A 21,780-nucleotide genomic window follows, 5' to 3' on the forward strand; every position below is an offset into this window, starting at 1 on the left:
CACTTTATCAACGCGGCTTGAGACCGTCACTCCTATATCCAGCGAGGTTACGGATCACAACCAAGGACGGGGGGAAAAAGCATTTCGCATCGGTGGAGGACGCTGCATCTTTCCTAGAAACACTGCAGGGTAACATGTCGGAGTCTTCGACTAGAGAGGAGCAGTGATGGCCAACTTTAATAGCAGATTTGATCTATGTTTTATCAGCGCCGTTGCGCTTCATACATCACTCCATAATATATATATATATATATATATATATATTGTAATGCTGTGGAGAAGACTTTTTGACACTCTTTGCCGTTTTTTTTCATACTATACATGTCGAGGTACAGTCTTATTATGCTTTCCCATCACATTGCTGTGACTATTTATTTATTCATTTCTGTTGATGAATAAACCCTAGTTTCTGAGCAGAATAAAGACGAAGAAGACAAAAGTGGAACAGAAAAGGTAAAATGTGAAAAGTCTTAACTCTTTTTTTAAATGGCACTCTGCAATGCACCTTTTACATTAACACATTTCTTCTACGACTACAGATGAAGATGCTGAGGAAGTTCCTGAACTTCTAGAAAGAACCTCTCCTGAGGCCCACCTGCAGCCGAAGGCAGCGGTGCTGAACAGTACCAACACACGGCGCTCATGAAGTCCTCCCAACTGCTGCGGTTAATGTGGCTGTGCCCCCACTGTCCAACACCACTGCAACAGAATCTGACCTTTCTGAAACAATGGACCAAAGAGATAATAATTTCAAACTTTAATTTGTTTGCTTTTTAATGTTGCAATACACAAGGAAAACGATGACCTGCTCACAGCTAAAAACAATTAAATGCAAACAATTGTTTCCTAATGAGCAAAAGTATTCCATATAACGGTAAACATTTAGGGGGGACCCAAAATTGCAATTTGTCTTCCATTCTTTTCTTGGGCTTGTCTGCTGCTAGAAACGGTACTACACCATGGCATTTATTTTCTGGGGTGTCATTTGCTTTAGTTGTAACAGCTGTATAAAGGTGATGTATTGGAGGTCAGCCAGTTTATATTTGAACTTCAGTTGCTGCAACAAAGCTTTTGTACATGAGTAGCTTCTTTAAAAGGGGAGTTGCCATGGGGTCCTGGCAATATAATGACCTGAACATTAAGATATAAACATGGTCTCATAACTTTGTGTCCATTGGGTTTTCTACTGGAGACTGCATTCTAATAGAGTACCCAGACCTCTACTAGGGTAGTAAATATGTTTTAGAGGTACAATTTGATGGTTTACAAAGTCTTGTTACTTTAGCTTAGCAAATCTATTCACTCCTGTTTTTGGGGACTAATTAAAAAAAGTGACCATATTAATGTTTAGGCAAGTTTATTTATATAGCACTTTTCAAAGGCAATTCAAAGTGCTTTACAAAAAATGAAAGACATTAAGAAAAAGGCATTTAAAATCAGTCATTAAAAAGAAAAGCTAATAAAATACATGGATAAAAGTTACAGTGCAGTTAAGATATGAATAGTTCAATTAAAAGCAGCGACAAAAAGAAAAGTCTTCAGCCTGGATTTAAAAGTAGTCAGAGTTGCAGCGGACCTGCAGGTTTCTGGGAGTTTGTTCCAGATACTTGGAGCATAATAACTGAATGCTGCTTTACCATGTTTAGTTCTGACTCTGGGGACAGAAAGCTGACCAGTCCCTGAAGACCTGAGAGATCTGGATGGTTCATAATTTAGCAGGAGGTCAGAAATGTATTTTGGGCCTAAACCATTCAGTGCTTTATAAACCAGCAGCAGTATTTTGAAATATTCTTTTGACACACAGGAAGCCAGTGTAAAGACTTCAGAACAGGAGTGATGTGATCCACTTTCTTAGTGTTAGTGAGGACTCGAGCAGCGGCGTTCTGAATCAGTTGCAGCTTCCTAATAGATTTTTTAGTGATACCTGTGAAGACACCATTGCAGTAGTCGAGTCTACTGAAGATAAAAGCATGGACAAGTTTTTCCAAATCCAGCTGTGACATTAGTCTTTTAATCCTAAACATATTCTTTAGGTGATAGTCGGCTGATTTAGTAACTGTTTTAATGTGACTGTTGAAACTCAGGTCAGAGTCCATGACTACACCTATATTTCTGGCTTTATCTGTTGTTTTGAACATTGCAGACTGAAGCTCAGCGCTAACTTTTATACGTTCTGACTTGGCTCCAAAAACCATTACCTTAGTTTTATCTTTGTTTAATTGGAGAAAGTTCTGACACATCCAGTCATTGCACTTACTCAGTGTTTGAATTGGAGCATAGTCTCCTGGTGAAATGGTTACGTACATTTGTGTGTCATCTGCATAGCTATGGTAACTTATTTTGTTTTTCATTATCTGAGCCAGTGGTAGCATGTAGATGTTAAAGAGAAGAGGCCCCAAGATGGAGCCTTGAGGAACCCCACATGTCATATGTGTCAACTCAGATGTGTATTTACCTATAGAAACAAAGTTGTTTCTGTCCTTTAAGTAGGATTCAAACCAATTTAGAACTGTTTCCGAAAGACCCACCCAGTTTTCCAGTCGGTCTAGTAATATGCTGTGGTCAACAGTGTCAAACGCAGCACTGAGATCTAATAATACTAACACTGAAGTTCTGCCACTGTCTGTGTTTAAGTGGATGTCATTAAAGACCTTTACAAGAGCAGTCTCAGTGCTGTGGTTTGGACAAAAGCCTGACTGGAACACATCGAAACAGTTATTTAAATGCAAGAAATTACTCAACTATTGAAAAACAACTTTTTCAATGATTTTACCTAGAAATGGGAGGTTTGATATGGGCCTATAATTGTTCATTACTGAAGCATCTAGATTATTCTTTTTTAAGAGCGGTTTAATGACTGCAGTTTTCAGGGCCTGTGGAAAAATACCTGAGTGAAGAGATTTGTTTACTATATGAAGTAGATCTGAGGCCATGCAAGGCAAAACATCTTTGAAAAATCCTATTGGAATAATATCAAGGCAGCAGGAGGAGGATTTCAGAAGTTGTATAATGTCCTCTAGGTTTTTATCATTAATCTAATGGAATTGTGTCATGGTGTTTGAATTTATAGTGGAACAGAGACAACACATTTGCTGTTCCTGATGCAGAGGCACTGACTGCTTGTCTGATTTTCTGAATGTTGTCATCTGTAACATTTTTAATTTTTGAATTAAAATGATCTACTAGCTCATTTACTGAGATGTTAGCAGGGGCAAGTGTGGAAGAAACATTCTGAGTAAACATTTCCCTAGTATTTTCAGTTAAATATCGCTTTGTGGTTATCTCTTTTTGAACATTTTTGTGAACAGAAATAGAGCTCTCAAAGAAAACACAGGAATGGTCAGAGAGTGCAACATCAGTCACCACAACCTTAGAGATATTCAGACCCTTTGAGATAATTAAGTCCAGAGTGTGCCCCTTATTGCGCGTGGGGTCCGTCACATGCTGAGTCAGTCCATAGCTATCAACACAAAACAGTTATTTTGCCCCTCTGTCCTGGGGGTTGTCAACCTGGATGTTAAAATCACCAACAATGACTAGACGGTCTAAGTCAATACACACTATAGACAGCAGTTCAGTAAAGTCATCAAAAAAGCTTCCACAGTATTTGGGTGGTCTATAGATATTTAGGAACAGAGCTCGAGAGGAGCATTTCAGCTGAAGGGCTACATATTCAAAATAATCAAAGTTTCCATATGATGTCTTCCTGCATTGAAGGGAATCATTGAACAGAATAGCAACTCCACCCCCTTTCTTATGCATTCTTTCCTGACTCATAAAACTACAGTTGGGAGGGTTGATTTGATAACAACAGCTGCACTGTTATTTTGTTCAATCCAAGTTTCCGTTAAAAACATAAAATCGAGATTGTGCTCAGTGATAAAATCATTGATTACAAATGTTTTTCCTGCCAAAGACCTGACATTTAATAAAGTTAGTTTAAGTTTGTTAAACACACTATCGTCATGTAACAAGCTGTGGCTGACATGGAATCACTGCTAAATTAGATAAACTCACACAAACGTTTGAGCGCTTCCTGTTTCTAAGATGATTCACCGCTCTTAATCTAATACCTATCAACACAGATATCGGCAAAGCTATAGGCAGGCAGGGCCCCGGCATGTCCTGGAAAGAGTTGAGAGTGCCATACGCCCTTGAGCCTGGACCCAGCACATATCAGTAAGAGTTTGTTGCGTTTTGTACACACACATCCTTATCAGGCTTCGGAGACTGCAGATGCTTTCTTGAATGGAGGGGAGGTGGTTGACGTAGGCATGGTGATGGAGACGGGGCAGATGGTGCGGGGGTAAAGGACATGCTGCCAGGGGGGGGAGGTGGTTGACGTAGGCACGGTGATGAAGACGGGGGAGATGGTGCGCGTTTCTGCGGTGATTTTGGTGGGCGTCGTTGAGGAGCGGGGGTAAAGGACATGCTGCCAGCCCTGCGTATCGCCTTAGTTTGGTCTTTGAACTCCAGGAAGGAATCGGTGCCAACCCTCTGTATCTCCTTCATGTGTTCAACGATCTCCAGGAGGGTGGGCGAGGGTGAAAGGGTGAACGGAGTATCCTCAAAGGCGTTAACAGGGGGGGGGGGCAGTGGAGACTCCTCCATGTGTCTCATAGGTCTCCCATAATTAGAACATTCCTCAGGCGGGTGCAGTGATAATTCTTCAGGGTTTTCTGCGTGATGTGTTGTGTCTTTCTCCTGTTTTGATTCCTCTTGCCGCTTGTCCTTGGCAGAGGGGAACAGATTGTTGACGCAGGCAGTGGAATATGTTAGAGATAAACAATTCCACTCCTGACTTGTTCACGCAAACTCCATTTGCCTTCAAAAGATGTCTGCGATCCCAGAAAAAGTTAAAATTGTCAATAAAATGGACAGAATGGTCAGTACAGACCGTTGAAAGCCAGGTGTTCAGTGCAAACAGTCTGCTGAATCTCTCCACTCCTCTTCTGAATGGCGGTAGAGGGCCACTGATGAACACCTCTGCATTTAGAGAGCTGGCAGTTTCCAACAAACATTTACAGTCTTCTTTCAGCACTTCTGACTGTTGTTTCACAACATAATTTGTTCCAATGTGTAGTACCACATTCTTCACTGTAGGATATTCAGCCCCAATATGCAGGATCTTCTCAGCCAAGTCAGAGACCACATCCTTGGGAAAACAGAGTACTTTGGTGTTGTTCTTATTACACAGACATTTTACATCTCTTACAGCAGAGTCACCCACATCAGAGTATCAGGCCCAGTCGTTAGCTTTCCCTCTAGCCTTTTACTTTTGGAGTAGCTATTGGTCCTTACCCTGCCGTGTAAGAGGACAGGTTATCCAGGTCATCAGAAAGAGATCTCCGGTTCTCGGTCAGCGGAGCGTATCTGTTCTGGATTGGTTTAGGAGGATTGTTTATAATTCTCCCTTTAGCAGCTGTCCACTGCTGTTTCCTAGTATGAATAGAGGTTGAAGAGGCGCTCTTCCTGGGTGATAACAATGCAGGCCAGCCGGTCGCATCACAGATTTCAGAGCGCTGGGCTCTGCCTGTTAACCGTCCTACCAAATCCCATGGAAATGATTTACTCTTAGGCTTTGCACCCAGAGAGTTCCAGGTAGGACTACCACTTGTAGATTTATTAACCCGTCCACAGCCCTACTGTTCCTTGGAATCCTTGTAGCTGCTAACTAGCTGTGAGTTAGCATACCCTTCTCCATTATTTTTAGGGATGCACGATATTGTTTTTTTGAAACCGATACCGATAACTTCCTGCTTCTCAAGACCGATACCGATAACCGATAATAATATAATATATATATATATATATATATTAAATGTACCTGTAGTTTTTGCACACCTGGTGGTAAAAAGGACTAGTAGTGAGCAAATGACATGAGCATTACTACTATGAACAAAACAAAGCCAAGAACAGTTTTGACTCTTCAAAGTGACCATATTTATTTTCCCAAATAAAGTTCTTGCCTTTTTCAAAAGCCTCGTCGATAGGTAAAAGCCCCGGTGCCTTTGCAGCTGGCTTTGGATTCGCCGCTAGTTTAACAGTGCAGGCGTCTATGTACGCTTTTAACACACCATCGTAGCGATGGCGATGTTTCAGGTTGGAAGTATTATTCGTTGCCTTTTTCCCTCCTCGTGGAACTTCTTCATTGCATGTTAATACAAATAGCAAGCAAACTATCTAACTCTGAAACTTTGAAATAGTCCCATACTACCGACGACATGTTTGTTTACTGTCCTGGCTTCACGGCCGCACACCATTTACGTCACAGCCAGGCATGAGTTAGGGAGCGCTGGATTTGTGAAAAACTCCCCTCTTCCTAAACCACTAACACCACAGTACTGGCAAAACGGGAGGAACCGAGTGAAAAACAAGCGCCCCTCATCTCAATCCACCCACACCGCAGTATTTTTTTCTTTTTTCTACCCAAAAAATATATTGTATATTATCGGGGCTATTAATACTTTTATCGGGTTCATCGGGATGTCAACCTGTGCCCTTTTGTTTGTTTCAGGCTGCCTGCCTGCCATTTTGTTTACTGCTGCAATCTACAATAAATCACTTATAATTATACCAATACCAATCTGGTTGTGTTTCTTCCCTTTATTTCCCTAGCCCAGGGGTCTGCAACCTTTTTGACCAAAAGAGCCATTTTGCTCCTTTTTCCAAAACATTTTTTTGTCTGGAGCCGCAAAACATATTTTCTAGTTTTTTATTGTTATATCAGACAAAAACTACAGTTTTTTTGCATTTATTATGCTATTTATTACATGATATAAAACTGTTAACCTCTAATAAGAAACAAATACTCTTATAAGGAGAATTAAAAATAATACACAGGCCTACTTTAAAATAAATTAAACACAGCACTTGGGGAGTCCTCTGCACATTTGAAGGAAAAAAAACATTATTAAAATGGGCCCACTTTGAAATAAATAAAACATATAGCTGCACCCTAAAAAGAGTTAAAGGTAGGTTAGGTAAGAATGGAGAAACCAGTTCAAGTGCGCTAGAATTTGAAAGTACACAACCGGAAAAAATATGCCTCTTCCTTCAGAGTCCCTCCTCCAACACACACGAACGCGCACATGACCAATGAGGGCACGAGATAAGTTTGTGCACAGATGGATGGCTGACAGGCAGGTAGGCCATCCAGTTATATTAGCCGGGCCGAGGCAGATGATTGGTCGTGCTTTTTACAGCGCTACGGCTTCCACAGATTAATGTTTGTATGTATTTATTCAAAGTATGTCATATATTCATTGCTATCGGGACGTTAAGAGCATTCCATGGAAAATAACAAAAAGTGTTTTCTGAAATAAATTACAGGGACTTCCGGCGACGAGGAATGGAGTAGACGCGTGTTTTCTCCAGCTCCCACTACTTTTAACTTACAACTCACTTATAAACCTCTTACCTGTAAACAACGGGGATTTTTGTTTAATTGTTTTATTTATTGTACGCATACTATCTACTTTCAGTTGAAACGGCTAAATGGCTTCGAAAACAAGCAAAAAGGAGAAGAGAGACGAGGCAGCTGCTACTGCCGTAGTTAGCATGCCGTTCTTGGTTAAGCTAAGGAATTTAAGTCGGCTATGACTTCTCTGGAAGCGAAATTAGACTTTGTCCAGGAGACAGTTACAGACCACGGTAACCGCCTGACCTCCCTGGAGGCTAACGCGAATCAGCTCAGCGACAAAATGGAAGAGTTGGAGGCTAAGTGCGCAGCAATGGAGGGAAGCTACAACAAGCTAAAGGCTAAAGCTATAGACCTTGAGTCACGCAGCCGCCGCAATAACATAAGGATAACTGGCTTACCGGAGTCGATTGAGGGTGCACGTCCCACAGACTTTTTTTCGAGACTGTTGGTGGAGCTTCTGGGTAACCAAGTCCTCACTACAGCTCCGGAACTGGACCGAGCACACAGAGCCCTGACTGCCAAGCCAAGTCCTGGGTCAAGACCAAGAGCGGTAATAGCCCGCATCCATCATTTCAGGACGAAAGAGCTGATCATTCAGGAGCCCGGAAGCGGCGGGAAACTGTTTTTCCAGGGAAAGCCCGTGGCTATCTTTGAAGACTACTGCCCAGAGATCGTGGAGCAACGCACGGCTTACCGGGAGGTGATGTCCGCACTTTATCAACGCGGCTTGAGACCGTCACTCCTATATCCAGCGAGGTTACGGATCACAACCAAGGACGGGGGGAAAAAGCATTTCGCATCGGTGGAGGACGCTGCATCTTTCCTAGAAACACTGCAGGGTAACATGTCGGAGTCTTCGACTAGAGAGGAGCAGTGATGGCCAACTTTAATAGCAGATTTGATCTATGTTTTATCAGCGCCGTTGCGCTTCATACATCACTCCATAATATATATATATATATATATATATATATATTGTAATGCTGTGGAGAAGGACTTTTTGACACTCTTTGCCGTTTTTTTTCATACTATACATGTCGAGGTACAGTCTTATTATGCTTTCCCATCACATTGCTGTGACTATTTATTTATTCATTTCTGTTATGAATAAACCCCTAGTCACTGTTACTCTATTCGTGAGATGATTTGCATTGAGATATGCCACCTATGCTCCATATAGTTGTGAATCCCTCGGCTGTGTGTGTGTCCTGAAAAGAATGTCACGTTTTGATCCTCCAAATGCTTATTTACTCATTATTACTATTTCTTATTTTAGTTAATATTGCCGTTTACCATTGTTTATTTGTATCACTTATTTCATTATTGTTATTATCTAGTGTGTGTGTGTGTGTGTGTGTGTGTGTGTGTGTGTGTGTGTGTGTGTGTGTGTGTGTGTGTGTGTGTGTGTGTGGGTGTGTGTGTGTGTGTGTGTGTGTGTGTGTGTTCTTATTTACATCCCCGAGCACTGCTTTTTGTTTAACCTCTTCGTGTGTAAGGTTGTTAACATACATTTAAAGTTGAACACGCTTTGATTCTGAGGTACTTGTATCAATGTGGATAGTGGGGCTGAGATAGAGCAAGTGCAGGGAAGTTGATTTGCAGATGGTAAGTTTTGGGGAGAGCATGCAACTGATTAAAACAGTTGCTTTCTGGGGTATGGTTAATTTTTTTGCTTCTGAGTTCTTTGGAAGCTTTCTTGGGTTTTGGGACAGGGTGGGGATGTTATAATAATTGCACATTGTTTTTTTTTCTTTACAATGGTCTGGTGTGGATAGTAAACATACAATGGTCTATTTCTTTTTTCCTAATGTTGACAGGAGTCCACACCAAAACAACCCTATTCAAACAGTACTTTTTTCTCCCAACATATGAGTCGCTCTCTTAACACTGTGAGCTGGAATGTCAAGGGTCTGAACCACCCAGTTAAAAGAAGGAAAGTACTCAATCATCTGAAGCAGTTAAACGCTGATATTATCTTCCTTCAAGAAACACATTTGCGTTCCGCAGACAATGACAGATTTCTGGCATCTTGGGCGGGGCAGCACTTTCATTCTACCTTCCAGGCAAAAGCAAGAGGGGTTTCTATCCTTGTGGCAAGGGGCGTAGTCTTTGAACCACTTGATATTACGGCTGACAAGAACGGTAGATTTGTAATCGTCATTGGGAAACTATTTAACATGAACGTTGTCCTGGCTAACGTATATGCCCCAAATATAGATGAGGCTGCCTTCTTTGTCCGCCTTTTCTCTAATCTTCCCGACCTGGGCCAGCACCACTTGATACTTGGAGGGGACATGAACTGCTGGCTGGACCAGGCGCTGGATCGCTCCTCCACCAAGCCAGGTGCAGTGCACTGCAAATGCAATCCTTTCTCTCAGAGTGTGGTATCTCAGATGTATGGAGGTTCCTCCACCCAAAAGAGAAACAGTATTCATTTTTCTCCCATGTTCATCATACATATTCTCGAATAGATTATTTTCTCATTGATAATAGACTACTTTCCCAAGTCCGTTCTTGTTCTTACCAGAGTGTTGTTATATCTGACCATGCACCTGTTGTGATGTCACTGGCACTCCCAGGTGTCCTGATGCCCACAAGGCACTGGCGTTTTAACTTCATCTTACTGTCTGATGATGAGTTTGTAAAATACTTGGGGGATCACATCACCTTCTTTCTAGAAACAAATACCACATCCGATACCTCTGCTCTCATGGTCTGGGATGCACTTAAAGCTTACCTAAGAGGACAAATAATTTCATTCACCGTTAACAAAAGGCGAAAGTCCCAAAAAGAACATTCAGACCTGTTATCCAAAATGTCTGGAACTGATGCACAATACGCTCTGACACCGACCCCCTGAGCTATATAACACTAGACTGGAACTCAAACTAAATTTGACCTACTTACTACTCACCAGACTCAAAACATTCTGCTAAAAAACAAAAGTACATTTTATGAGCATGGCGAGAAGGCAGGAAACTGTTAGCTAACCAGCTAAAAGGACGGAGGTCGAAACAACTAATCACAAGTATTAATACACAAACGTGGCAATGTCACACTAGACCCTACAGAGATGAATACTGCATTCAAGGACTTCTATTCTCATCTGTACTCCTCCCAATTTGATGGGGACGATCCAAAAATCAAGAGTTTTCTTGACTCTCTGCCCATTCCAACTATTCCCCCCGGATTTGTCAAAGGCCCTGGAGGCACCTATAACACAAGCAGAAATAACCATAGCTATATCCTCAATGCAATCTGGAAAGTCCCCCGGACCAGATGGGTTTCCCTCCGAATTTTTTAAGAAGTTTTCCACGCTTCTCCCGCCATACTTGACAAACCGTTCTGGCCGAATCCTTTCAGCTGGGCTCGCTCCCCCCGTCTCTCAACGAGGCAATAATTACTCTTATATCTAAAAAAGGGAAAGACCCTACCGAATGTGCCTCTTACAGGCCTATCTCATTGCTGAACACAGATGCTAACATCTTAGCCAAGGTTCTGGCTCGCAGATTGGAAGGTGTCATCCCACTAATAATATCATCCGATCAGACTGGGTTTATTAAAACCGCTACTCCTTCTTTAATGTCAGGCGTCTCTTTGATATAATATATCCCCAACTGGAACCGTCCCAGAATGTGTTGTGGCTTTGGATGCGGAAAAGGCGTTTGATAGAGTCGAATGGAGGTATTTATTTACAGTTTTAGAGAAGTTTGGCTTTGGGTCATCGGTTATATCTTTGGTTAATCTATTATATGCTTTCTCCCACTGCCGCAGTCCAAACATATGGTACACTCTCGCAACCTTTTGCCCTGGGCCGCGGAACACGCCAAGGTTGCCCATTAAGTCCAATCCTTTTTAATTTGGCTATTGAACCGCTAGCGATTGCTCTCCGCAACAGTGCAGACGTTGCCGGTATCTCAAGGGGGGGCTCAGTGCATGAGGTGTCTTTGTATGCAGATGACCTTTTGCTATATATTTCAAACCCAACAACCTCTCTGCCAGCAGCATTATCTCTGCTAGAGCAGTTCGGTTCCATATCTGGTTACAAGCTAAATGTAAACAAAAGTACTCTGTTTCCAATCAATAGTGAAGCCCTCCATTTGGACTACAAAGACTCGCCATTTAAACTTGAACGTGAGCAGTTTATTTACCTTGGAGTGACAGTTACACGGACATTTAAAGATTTGTTTAAAGAAAACGTCATGACCTTATTCGGCCAGGTGACAACGTTGCTACAGCGGTGGTCTCCTCTCACAATGTCCCTTGCCGGACGTATAAACTCCATCAAAATGACTATACTCCCGAAATTCACTTATATATTCCCAATGGTGCCAGTGTTCATCCCCAAATCCTTCTTTGTTTCCTTAGATTCCGTTTTCTCCTCATATATATGGCAAAACAAGAAACCGCGAGTTAATAAACTACTACTGCAACGACTCAAGAGCGATGGGGGCATGGGCCTCCCCAACACTCGCCACTATTACTGGGCTGCTAATATTCGCTGCCTTACTTTCTGGCGCCACTTCTACCTTCAACCCAACAGGCCAGCGTGGACATCCTTGGAACTGGAGTCATGTGGTGATGTCTCACTTCCAGCACTCCTTGGGTCACCACTCAGTCAATTTTCGTCTAAGTCGATAGCTAATCCAGTTGTTCGGCATACCCTGAAAGTGTGGGTCCAGTTTAGGAGGTATTTTGGTCACAAAGATTTCTCACTTCTGAGCCCTGTGGCTTCCAACCATCTTTCGTTCCATCGAGACATGACTCCACCTTTCAGGACTGGCACAGGAAGGGTATCAGGCAATTTAAGGATATGTTTACAAATGGTAATTTCATGTCTTTCGACCAACTTTCAGAGAAATACAATCTACCTAAGACACATTTCTTTCGATATCTACAGGCTAGGCACTATGTGCGTTCTGTCTAGCCGTGTTTTCCTAAGGAACCGGATAGTAACCTTGTTGATATGTTCCTCTCCTTTAACCCAATGTCTCAAAAGGCTATGTCAAACTTATACAGAAACATCTCCATGTTGATTCAGGCACCCTTGGTCAGTATTAAGCTGGCTTGGGAACATGCCCTGGGGCAGTCCCTGGAGGATGACCTATGGGACACAATCCTCACATCAATTCATAGATCTTCACTCTGTGCAAGACACTGCCTTATACAGTTTAAGATAATACACAGGGCGCATTTTTCAAAGTATAAATTGTCCAGCTTCTTCCCAGATGTGAACCCTACTTGCGATAAATGTGAAAACAATGTTGCTACTCTCTTTCATATGTACTGGCTATGCCCCCGCCTACTGGAATTCTGGGTAGACGTTTTCCTTACCTTGTCCAACATCCTAAATCAAAAACTAGACCCGGACCCCCTGATGGCTATGTTTGGTACAACCACTGTAGGTGTGCTGCTTAATATCCTTAATCGTCCAGCAATCAGGCTTAACAACACTACTCTTTAATGTATTATCCATGCACAGAAAGACCTACAATGATGTTTCAAGTACTGTATTAATTTAAATATTTTTGCTATTGTGCACCTGTGTTTTATGTGTGTTCATTATTATGCTTTTGACAAAAGATGATCCAAACACTGATGAGAGATGATTTTTCTATTATGATTGGCTGTATCAATCATTGTGATTGAATGTTTCAATCTTAATGTGATTGTTATTGATGTAATTGATGTTGTGTAAGTCCACACTCAAATCTGAAGATTCCCATTGATTTAAGTATTGAACAAAATATTATTAGACTAAGGTTTTTAGATTATCAACATTGATAAAAAGAGAGAAACTGTTGGGGAATATTTTCCAAGGCCCATAACTTTGATCCAGTTTATCAGTTCAAACTGTCCTGACTGAGCACACGCACCTCGTAACCTTGGCTGCTGTGCTCTCAGTGTTCTGTCTCCCTGTTCCTGCCTGTTGGCGTCAGCTGATAGAGGTGTTATGATTTTATCTTGTTATGCAGCATGTTGATGATGCTCTCGGAACTAGCTAAATACATGGGTCCGGGGTAGAGTTATTGAGAATTGACGTGGCAACCGTGCAGTCAGATCGTGGCTGCTGTGACTTGTGATGTGAATTCTCCGGCCGAAGCTCCAAATAAACCATCAGTGTTTGACATCAAAGCTCCTGCTCTTCCTGTGTCTCTTTCCTGGGTCGGTGACTCCCACTGCATTGCTGCTACACAGAAGTTTCCCTTACAAGAGTTCAGAGTGTGCAGCCAATTAAGCTAATGCATGTCTGATTGGACGCAGGTGTGCTGCTCTGATGAGGATAATGATCGGCTAGAGTTTAAAAAGCTCCACCGCTCACACTGAACCATAGGCCTACTGTGAGTCAGTCAGGAAAACAGAGAGCAGCTTCCTGTTATCAGTTTCACTTATGGAGGCCTTTCATTTTCAGGTTATCCTCCTTGTAGGACTCTGTGTTAGCTCCTCTTTTGCTTTTCTGCCCACACAAGATGCTTCGTTTCAGAGCCTTGCGAACACAGGCAGGTCAGAAATCGGGCAGCAGCAGCAGAAGTCTCCGGCTGAGGAACCGCAGCAGGTGAATACCATCAGAGTGACCTGTCATCCAGACTCCTTGGAGATTGTTATCAAAGCTGATATGTTTGCGGTTGGAGCTCCTGTTGATGGTGAAGAGATACGCCTTGGAATAGAGACCAACAACCAGTACTGCAGAGCTACAGCGTCTTCAGCAGATGAGTACAGTATCAGTATTGGACTTGTGGAGTGCGGCACCAGACACTGGGTAACTTTAAATACATTTCATTTCAAATATTATTCATTATAGCTTCTAGTTTTTAAACACGTCTAATCTCCACAGGTAACTGAGGACTCTCTGATCTACACAAACCTCCTCATATACTCTCCTGAGGCTTCTCCATATGGTGTTGTTCGAATGGAGGAGGCTGTAATTCCAATTGAATGTCATTACGAAAGGTCTTTGTCTCTTTGTTTTTAAAGCTCACATTGTAAAAATCTTTGAATGATGTCTGTCTTTTTTTAAATGCATGTTTTCTGTTTCTTAGGAAGTACAGTTTGTCCAGTTCTTCACTCATGCCTACCTGGATGCCCTTCATGTTGACCCAGGCTGCAGTGGAAATGTTGCAGTTTAACATGAGAATCATGACAAGTGGGTTTTGATAATGATCTCATGTTATGAGTTGTCATGTCTCTATTTGCACTTAGTACTTTTGTCTGTCCGTGTGCAGGTGACTGGCAGTACAAAAGAGGCTCTAATGTGTTTCATCTCGGTGAGCCCATCAGCATCGAGGCCTCGGTCAGAATCGGGCATCACGTGGAGCTCCGAGTGTTTGTGAGCAGCTGCGTGGCTACACTGAGCCCTGACATGCACTCCAGCCCCAGGCATGCCTTCATTGAAAATGGGTAAGGCTGCAAATTGCTAAATGGCAAAAAGAAACATATTTTTATGACCCTAGAGGGAGCTGTTTAATGTGTAAGGCTCGTCAAGTGGTTTAATTCAGACACGAGCAATGCTGACTCGAGTGACAGGTTAATAAAAGATCATTCCTTTAGTGTTGTCTTCAAGTTAGCTAAGGCTAGCTGCAGGTTGCTTTTAATCTTTATTCTAGTTCTTCCTTTCTGTGCCACTATTGGCAAATGCACAGGTCAGATTTGTGCAGTTCTGACTCTAAAGAACTACTTCCAGAACTTGCCTATAGGCTATAGAAATGTTAGCGGGGGAGTTGCATTGTGGGTAATGTAGACTCTGGTTATAGTAGTCAATGAGTGCTAATTTAGTGTTGCCCTTTTTGTTTTTCCTCATCATAGGTGCTTTGTTGACTCTCAGCTTCCAGGCTCAAGGTCTCAATTCTTAGCCAGGACACAGGATGACAAGCTCCACATGTCCATTGATGCCTTCAGATTTTATAATGAGGACAGAGGGGAGGTGAGGCTCTATTAAATTGCCTCAAACATGATTGTGTGTGCATGTTTCCCAACACCTGCTTTTCTCATAGCTCTACATCACATGTCACCTGAATGCTGTGCCAATAAATAGCACAGATGCAACAACCAAGGCGTGCACTTTTGTGAATGGAAGGTAAGTGAGATCCAGTCTAAAATATGTCGAATTACTCACAAAAAACAAAGTATTGGTGCCGAATGTTTTTTATTTATCAGATGGCAGTCCGCTGATGGTAATGACTACGTATGTGGGCAATGCAAAAGACCAATTGGAGTTGAGCAAACTCCCAGTAAGCCCAGCAGCCCCGGCAAGTTTAGGCCTCGAGGGTTTGTGAAGCCAGAAGAGCGTGAACCCCTCTGGAGGAGTGGACTGAAGACCAGTACAGGTGGGGAGCTTGTAGACACTTGTATGATGAATATTGGCTGCAGAATAGATGTCGTCATAATGATCAATTGTGACACATGTTTTGGCATAGGTTTTCGACGTGATGATGGCTGGGTAACTGAATTAACATGCATTGTGCTGGTTTGTGTTAGTGTGGGAACATCAGGCCAGAGTGGGTCCGATGATGGTCTTGCCAGCCAAGCAGAAAAGCCGGCCCATACCTGCAGAGGAACCTTCTTCCATTCTTGATCAAATCAGAAGATCTACAATGTATGGCAGCCAGTGGAGGAGTGGAATAAACAGAGTTGGTAAGTCAATGCCGGTATTGAATTATTCTTTGTTCATTTGAAGCCTTTAACAATCTCTAAATTGAGATTAAAATGGCCCATAATGAAATCTTAATGTTTTGTTTTTCTGTCAAAGATCAGAGGAAAGGACTGCTTCCTGATTCATCATCGTCCCAAAACCAGGTGGACGTTGTGACTTTAGCTTCTGAGCAGAATAAAGACGAAGAAGACAAAAGTGGAACAGAAAAAGGTAAAATGTGAAAAGTCTTAACTCTTTTTTTTAAATGGCACTCTGCAATGCACCTTTTACATTAACACATTTCTTCTACGACTACAGATGAAGATGCTGAGGAAGTTCCTGAACTTCTAGAAAGAACCTCTCCTGAGGCCCACCTGCAGCCGAAGGCAGCGGTGCTGAACAGTACCAACACAGCGGCGCTCGATGAAGTCCTCCCAACTGCTGCGGTTAATGTGGCTGTGCCCCCACTGTCCAACACCACTGCAACAGAATCTGACCTTTCTGAAACAATGGACCCAAAGAGATAATAAATGATTCAAACTTTAATTTGTTTGCTTTTTAATGTTGCAATACACAAGGAAAACTGATGACCTGCTCACAGCTAAAAACAATTAAATGCAAAAGTATTCCATATAACGCTAAACATTTAGGGGGGACCCAAAATTGCAATTTGTCTTCCATGTCTTTTCTTGGGCTTGTCTGCTGCTAGAAACGGTACTACACCATGGCATTTATTTTCTGGGGTGTCATTTGCTTTAGTTGTAACAGCTGTATAAAGGTGATGTATTGGAGGTCAGCCAGTTTATATTTGAACTTCAGTTGCTGCAACAAAGCCTTTGTACATGAGTAGCTTCTTTAAAAGGGGAGTTGCCATGGGGTCCTGGCAATATAATGACCTGAACATTAAGATATAAACATGGTCTCATAACTTTGTGTCTATTGGGTTTTCTAACTGGAGACTGCATTCTAATAGAGTACCCAGACCTCTACTATGGAAGTAAATATGTTTTAGAGGTACAATTTGATGGTTTACAAAGTCTTGGTACTTTAGCTTAGCAAATCTATTCACTCCTGTTTTTGGGGACTAATTAAAAAAAGTGACCATATTAATGTTTAGGCAAGGCAAGTTTATTTATATAGCACTTTTCAACACAAGGCAATTCAAAGTGCTTTACAAAAAATGAAAGACATTAAGAAAAAGGCATTTAAAATCAGTCATTAAAAAGAAAAGCTAATAAAATACATGGATAAAAGTTACAGTGCAGTCTAAGATATGAATAGTTCATTTAAAAGCAGCGACAAAAAGAAAAGTCTTCAGCCTGGATTTAAAAGTAGTCAGAGTTGCAGCGGACCTGCAGGTTTCTGGGAGTTTGTTCCAGATATTTGGAGCATAATAACTGACTGCTGCATTACCATGTTTACTTCTGACTCTGGGGACAGAAAGCTGACCAGTCCCTGGAGACCTGAGAGATCTGGATGGTTCATAATTTAGCAGGAGGTCAGAAATGTATTTTGGGCCTAAACCATTCAGTGCTTTATAAACCAGCAGCAGTATTTTGTAATCTATTCTTTGACACACAGGCAGCCAGTGTGAAGACTTCAGAACAGGAGTGATGTGATCCACTTTCTTAGTGTTAGTGAGGACTCGAGCAGCGGCGTTCTGAATCAGCTGCAGCTTTCTAATAGATTTTTTAGTGAGACCTGTGAAGACACCATTGCAGTAGTCGAGTCTACTAAAGATAAAAGCATGGACAAGTTTTTCCAAATCCAGCTGTGACATTAGTCTTTTAATCCTAAATATATTCTTTAGGTGATAGTCGGCTGATTTAGTAACTGTTTTAATGTGACTGTTGAAACTCAGGTCAGAGTCCATGACTACACCTAGATTTCTGGCTTTATCTGTTGTTTTGAACATTGCAGACTGAAGCTCAGCGCTAACTTTTATACGTTCTGACTTGGCTCCAAAAACCATTACCTCAGTTTTATCTTTGTTTAATTGGAGAAAGTTCTGACACATCCAGTCATTGATTTGTTCAATGCACTTACTCAGTGTTTGAATTGGAGCATAGTCTCCTGGTGAAATGGTTACGTACATTTGTGTGTCATCTGCATAGCTATGGTAACTTATTTTGTTGTTTTTCATTATCTGAGCCAGTGGTAGCATGTAGATGTTAAAGAGAAGAGGCCCCAAGATGGAGCCTTGAGGAACCCCACATGTCATATTTGTCAACTGAGATGTGTATTTACCTATAGAAACAAAGTTGTTTCTGTCCTTTAAGTAGGATTCAAACCAATTTAGAACTGTTTCCGAAAGACCCACCCAGTTTTCCAGTCGGTCTAGTAATATGCTGTGGTCAACAGTGTCAAATGCAGCACTAAGATCTAATAATACTAACACTGAAGTTCTGCCACTGTCTGTGTTTAAGTGGATGTCATTAAAGACCTTTACAAGAGCAGTCTCAGTGCTGTGGTTTGGACGAAAGCCTGACTGGAACACATCGAAACAGTTATTTAAATGCAAGAAATTACTCAACTGTTGAAAAACAACTTTTTCAATGATTTTACCTAGAAATGGGAGGTTTGATATGGGCCTATAATTGTTCATTACTGAAGCATCTAGATTATTCTTTTTTAAGAGCGGTTTAATGACTGCAGTTTTCAGGGCCTGTGGAAAAATACCTGAGTGAAGAGATTTGTTTACTATATGAAGTAGATCTGAGGCCATGCAAGGCAAAACATCTTTGAAAAATCCTATTGGAATAATATCAAGGCAGCAGGAGGAGGATTTCAGAAGTTGTATAATGTCCTCTAGGTTTTTATCATTAATCTGATGGAATTGTGTCATGGTGTTTGAATTGATGTTAAGTGGAAACAGAGACAACACATTTGCTGTTCCTGATGCAGAGGCACTGACTGCTTGTCTGATTTTCTGAATTTTGTCATCTGTAACATTCTTAATTTTTGAATTAAAATGATCTACTAGCTCATTTACTGAGATGTTAGCAGGGGCAAGTGTGGAAGAAACATTCTGAGTAAACATTTCCCTAGTATTTTCAGTTAAATATCGCTTTGTGGTTATCTCTTTTTGAACATTTTTGTGAACAGAAATAGAGCTCTCAAAGAAAACACAGGAATGGTCAGAGAGTGCAACATCAGTCACCACAACCTTAGAGATATTCAGACCCTTTGAGATAATTAAGTCCAGTGTGCCCCTTATTGTGCGTGAGCTCCGTCACATGCTGAGTCAGTCCATAGCTATCAAGAACACAAAACAGTTATTTTGCCCCTCTGTCCTGGGGGTTGTCAACATGGATGTTAAAATCACCAACAATGACTACACGGTCTAAGTCAATACACACTATAGACAGCAGTTCAGTAAAGTCATCAAAAAAGCTTCCACAGTATTTGGGTGGTCTATAGATATTTAGGAACAGAGCTCGAGAGGAGCATTTCAGCTGAAGGGCTACATATTCAAAATAATCAAAGTTTCCATATGATGTCTTCCTGCATTGAAGGGAATCATTGAACAGAATAGCAACTCCACCCCCTTTCTTATGCATTCTTTCCTGACTCATAAAACTACAGTTGGGAGGGGTTGATTCGATAACAACAGCTGCACTGTTATTTTGTTCAATCCAAGTTTCCGTTAAAAACATAAAATCGAGATTGTGCTCAGTGATAAAATCATTGATTAAAAATGTTTTTCCTGCCAAAGACCTGACATTTAATAAAGCTAGTTTAAGTTTGTTAAACACACTATCAGTCATGTAACAAGCTGTGGCTGACATGGAATCACTGCTAAATTAGATAAACTCACACAAACGTTTGAGCGCTTCCTGTTTCTAAGATGATTCACCGCTCTTAATCTATTATCTATCAACACAGATATCGGCAAAGCTATAGGCAGGCAGGGCCCCGGCATGTCCTGGAAAGAGTTGAGAGTGCCATACGCCCTTGAGCCTGGACCCAGCACATATCAGTAAGAGTTTGTTGCGTTTTGTACACACACATCCTTATCAGGCTTCGGAGACTGCAGATGCTTTCTTGAAGGGAGGGGAGGTGGTTGACTTAGGAACGGTGATGGAGACGGGGCAGATGGTGCGGGGGTAAAGGACATGCTGCCAGGGGCGGGAGGTGGTTGACGTAGGCACGGTGATGAAGACGGGGGAGATGGTGCGCGTTTCTGCGGTGATTTTGGTGGGCGTCGTTGAGGAGCGGGGGTAAAGGACATGCTGCCAGCCCTGCGTATCGCCTTAGTTTGGTCTTTGAACTCCAGGAAGGAATCGTGCCAACACTCTGTATCTCCTTCATGTGTTCAACGATCTCCAGGAGGGTGGGCGAGGGTGAAAGGGTGAACGGAGTATCCTCAAAGGCGTTAACAGGGGGGGGGGGGGTGACGGGCAGTGGAGACTCCTCCATGTGTCTCATAGGTCTCCCATAATCAGAACATTCCTCAGGCGGGTGCAGTGATAATTATTCAGGGTTTTTTGCGCGATGTGTTGTGTCTTTCTCCTGTTTTGATTCCTCTTGCCGATTGTCCTTGGCAGAGGGGAACAGATTGATGACGCAGGCAGTGGAATATGTTAAAGATAAACAATTTCACTCCTGACTTGTTCAGGCAAACTCCATTTGCCTTCAAAAGATGTCTGCGATCCCAGAAAAAGTTAAAATTGTCAATAAAATGGACAGAATGGTCAGTACAGACCGTTGAAAGCCAGGTGTTCAGTGCAAACAGTCTGCTGAATCTCTCCACTCCTCTTCTGACTGGCGGTAGAGGGCCACTGATGAACACCTCTGCATTTAGAGAGCTGGCAGTTTCCAACAAACATTTACAGTCTTCTTTCAGCACTTCTGACTGTTGTTTCACAACATCATTTGTTCCACTGTGTAGTACCACATTCTTCACAGTCGGATGTTCAGCCCCAATATGCAGGATCTTCTCAGCCAAGTCAGAGACCACATCCTTGGGAAAACAGAGTACTTTGGTGTTGTTCTTATTACACAGACCTTTTACATCTCTTACAGCAGAGTCACCCACATTCAGAGTTTCAGGCCCAGTCGTTAGCTTTCCCTCTAGCCGTTTACTTTTGGAGTAGCTATTGGTCCTTACCCTGCCGTGTGAAGAGGACGGGTTATCCAGGTCATCAGAAAGAGATCTCCGGTTCTCGGTCAGCGGAGCGTATCTGTTCTGGATTGGCACACTTGGTGGTTTAGGAGGATTGTTTCTAATTATCCCTTTAGCAGCTGTCCACTGCTGTTTCCTAGTATGAATAGGGGTTGAAGAGGCGCTCTTCCTGGGTGATAACAATGCAGGCCAGCCGGTCGCATCACAGATTTCAGAGCGCAGGGCTCTGCCTGTTACCCGTCCTCCCAAATCCCATGGAAATGATTTACTCTTAGGCTTTGCACCCAGAGAGTTCCAGGGAGGACTACCACTTGTAGATGTATTACCTTGTACACAGCCCTCCTGTTCCTTGGAATCCTTGTAGCTGCTAACTAGCTGTGAGTTAGCCAACCCAGTCTCACGGCATTTCGTGTTCACCAACACGATTTTTAATCTATTGATTCGTGTTCACCAACACGATTTGCCCCTTTTTTTCGTGTTGCACAACACGATTTTAAAAGCAATGTATTTCTACTGCCTGCAGCACGTCTTTTTCTCCGGTCGGGTCGAGGAAGACCGGAAGCTGTGTGGTTCATAAAAACATGTTCTTACTCAATATCAAGC

At 42.2% G+C, this 21,780-nt stretch overlaps 1 protein-coding gene across 1 annotated transcript; it reads left to right on the forward strand.

The window, feature by feature from the left end:
* The first annotated feature begins 13,752 nt into the window (after positions 1-13,752).
* On the forward strand, positions 13,753-16,598 carry LOC117459956 (zona pellucida sperm-binding protein 3-like). The gene is made up of 10 exons (XM_034101137.2): positions 13,753-14,183; positions 14,259-14,374; positions 14,464-14,567; positions 14,647-14,821; positions 15,227-15,344; positions 15,415-15,497; positions 15,578-15,747; positions 15,899-16,054; positions 16,170-16,283; positions 16,371-16,598. The coding sequence occupies exons 1-10, from the start codon at positions 13,815-13,817 to the stop codon at positions 16,577-16,579; spliced, it is 1,614 nt and encodes a 537-aa protein (XP_033957028.1). The 5' UTR covers positions 13,753-13,814; the 3' UTR covers positions 16,580-16,598.
* Positions 16,599-21,780: the final 5,182 nt, after the last annotated feature.

This window comes from Pseudochaenichthys georgianus, chromosome 15, assembly GCF_902827115.2.
Source record: "Pseudochaenichthys georgianus chromosome 15, fPseGeo1.2, whole genome shotgun sequence".
Classification (NCBI taxonomy): domain Eukaryota; kingdom Metazoa; phylum Chordata; class Actinopteri; order Perciformes; family Channichthyidae; genus Pseudochaenichthys; species Pseudochaenichthys georgianus.

What these genes read in the sequence shown, in the direction of transcription:
- LOC117459956 (XM_034101137.2), top strand. Translation starts at nt 13,815, where the DNA reads ATGGAGGCCTTTCATTTTCAGGTTATCCTCCTTGTAGGACTCTGTGTT. An exon ending in TAACATGAGAATCATGACAA is followed by an intron (nt 14,568 to 14,646) that starts GTGGGTTTTGAT and finishes GTCCGTGTGCAG; the next exon opens with GTGACTGGCAGTACAAAAGA. An exon ending in CAAAAGTGGAACAGAAAAAG is followed by an intron (nt 16,284 to 16,370) that starts GTAAAATGTGAA and finishes CTACGACTACAG; the next exon opens with ATGAAGATGCTGAGGAAGTT.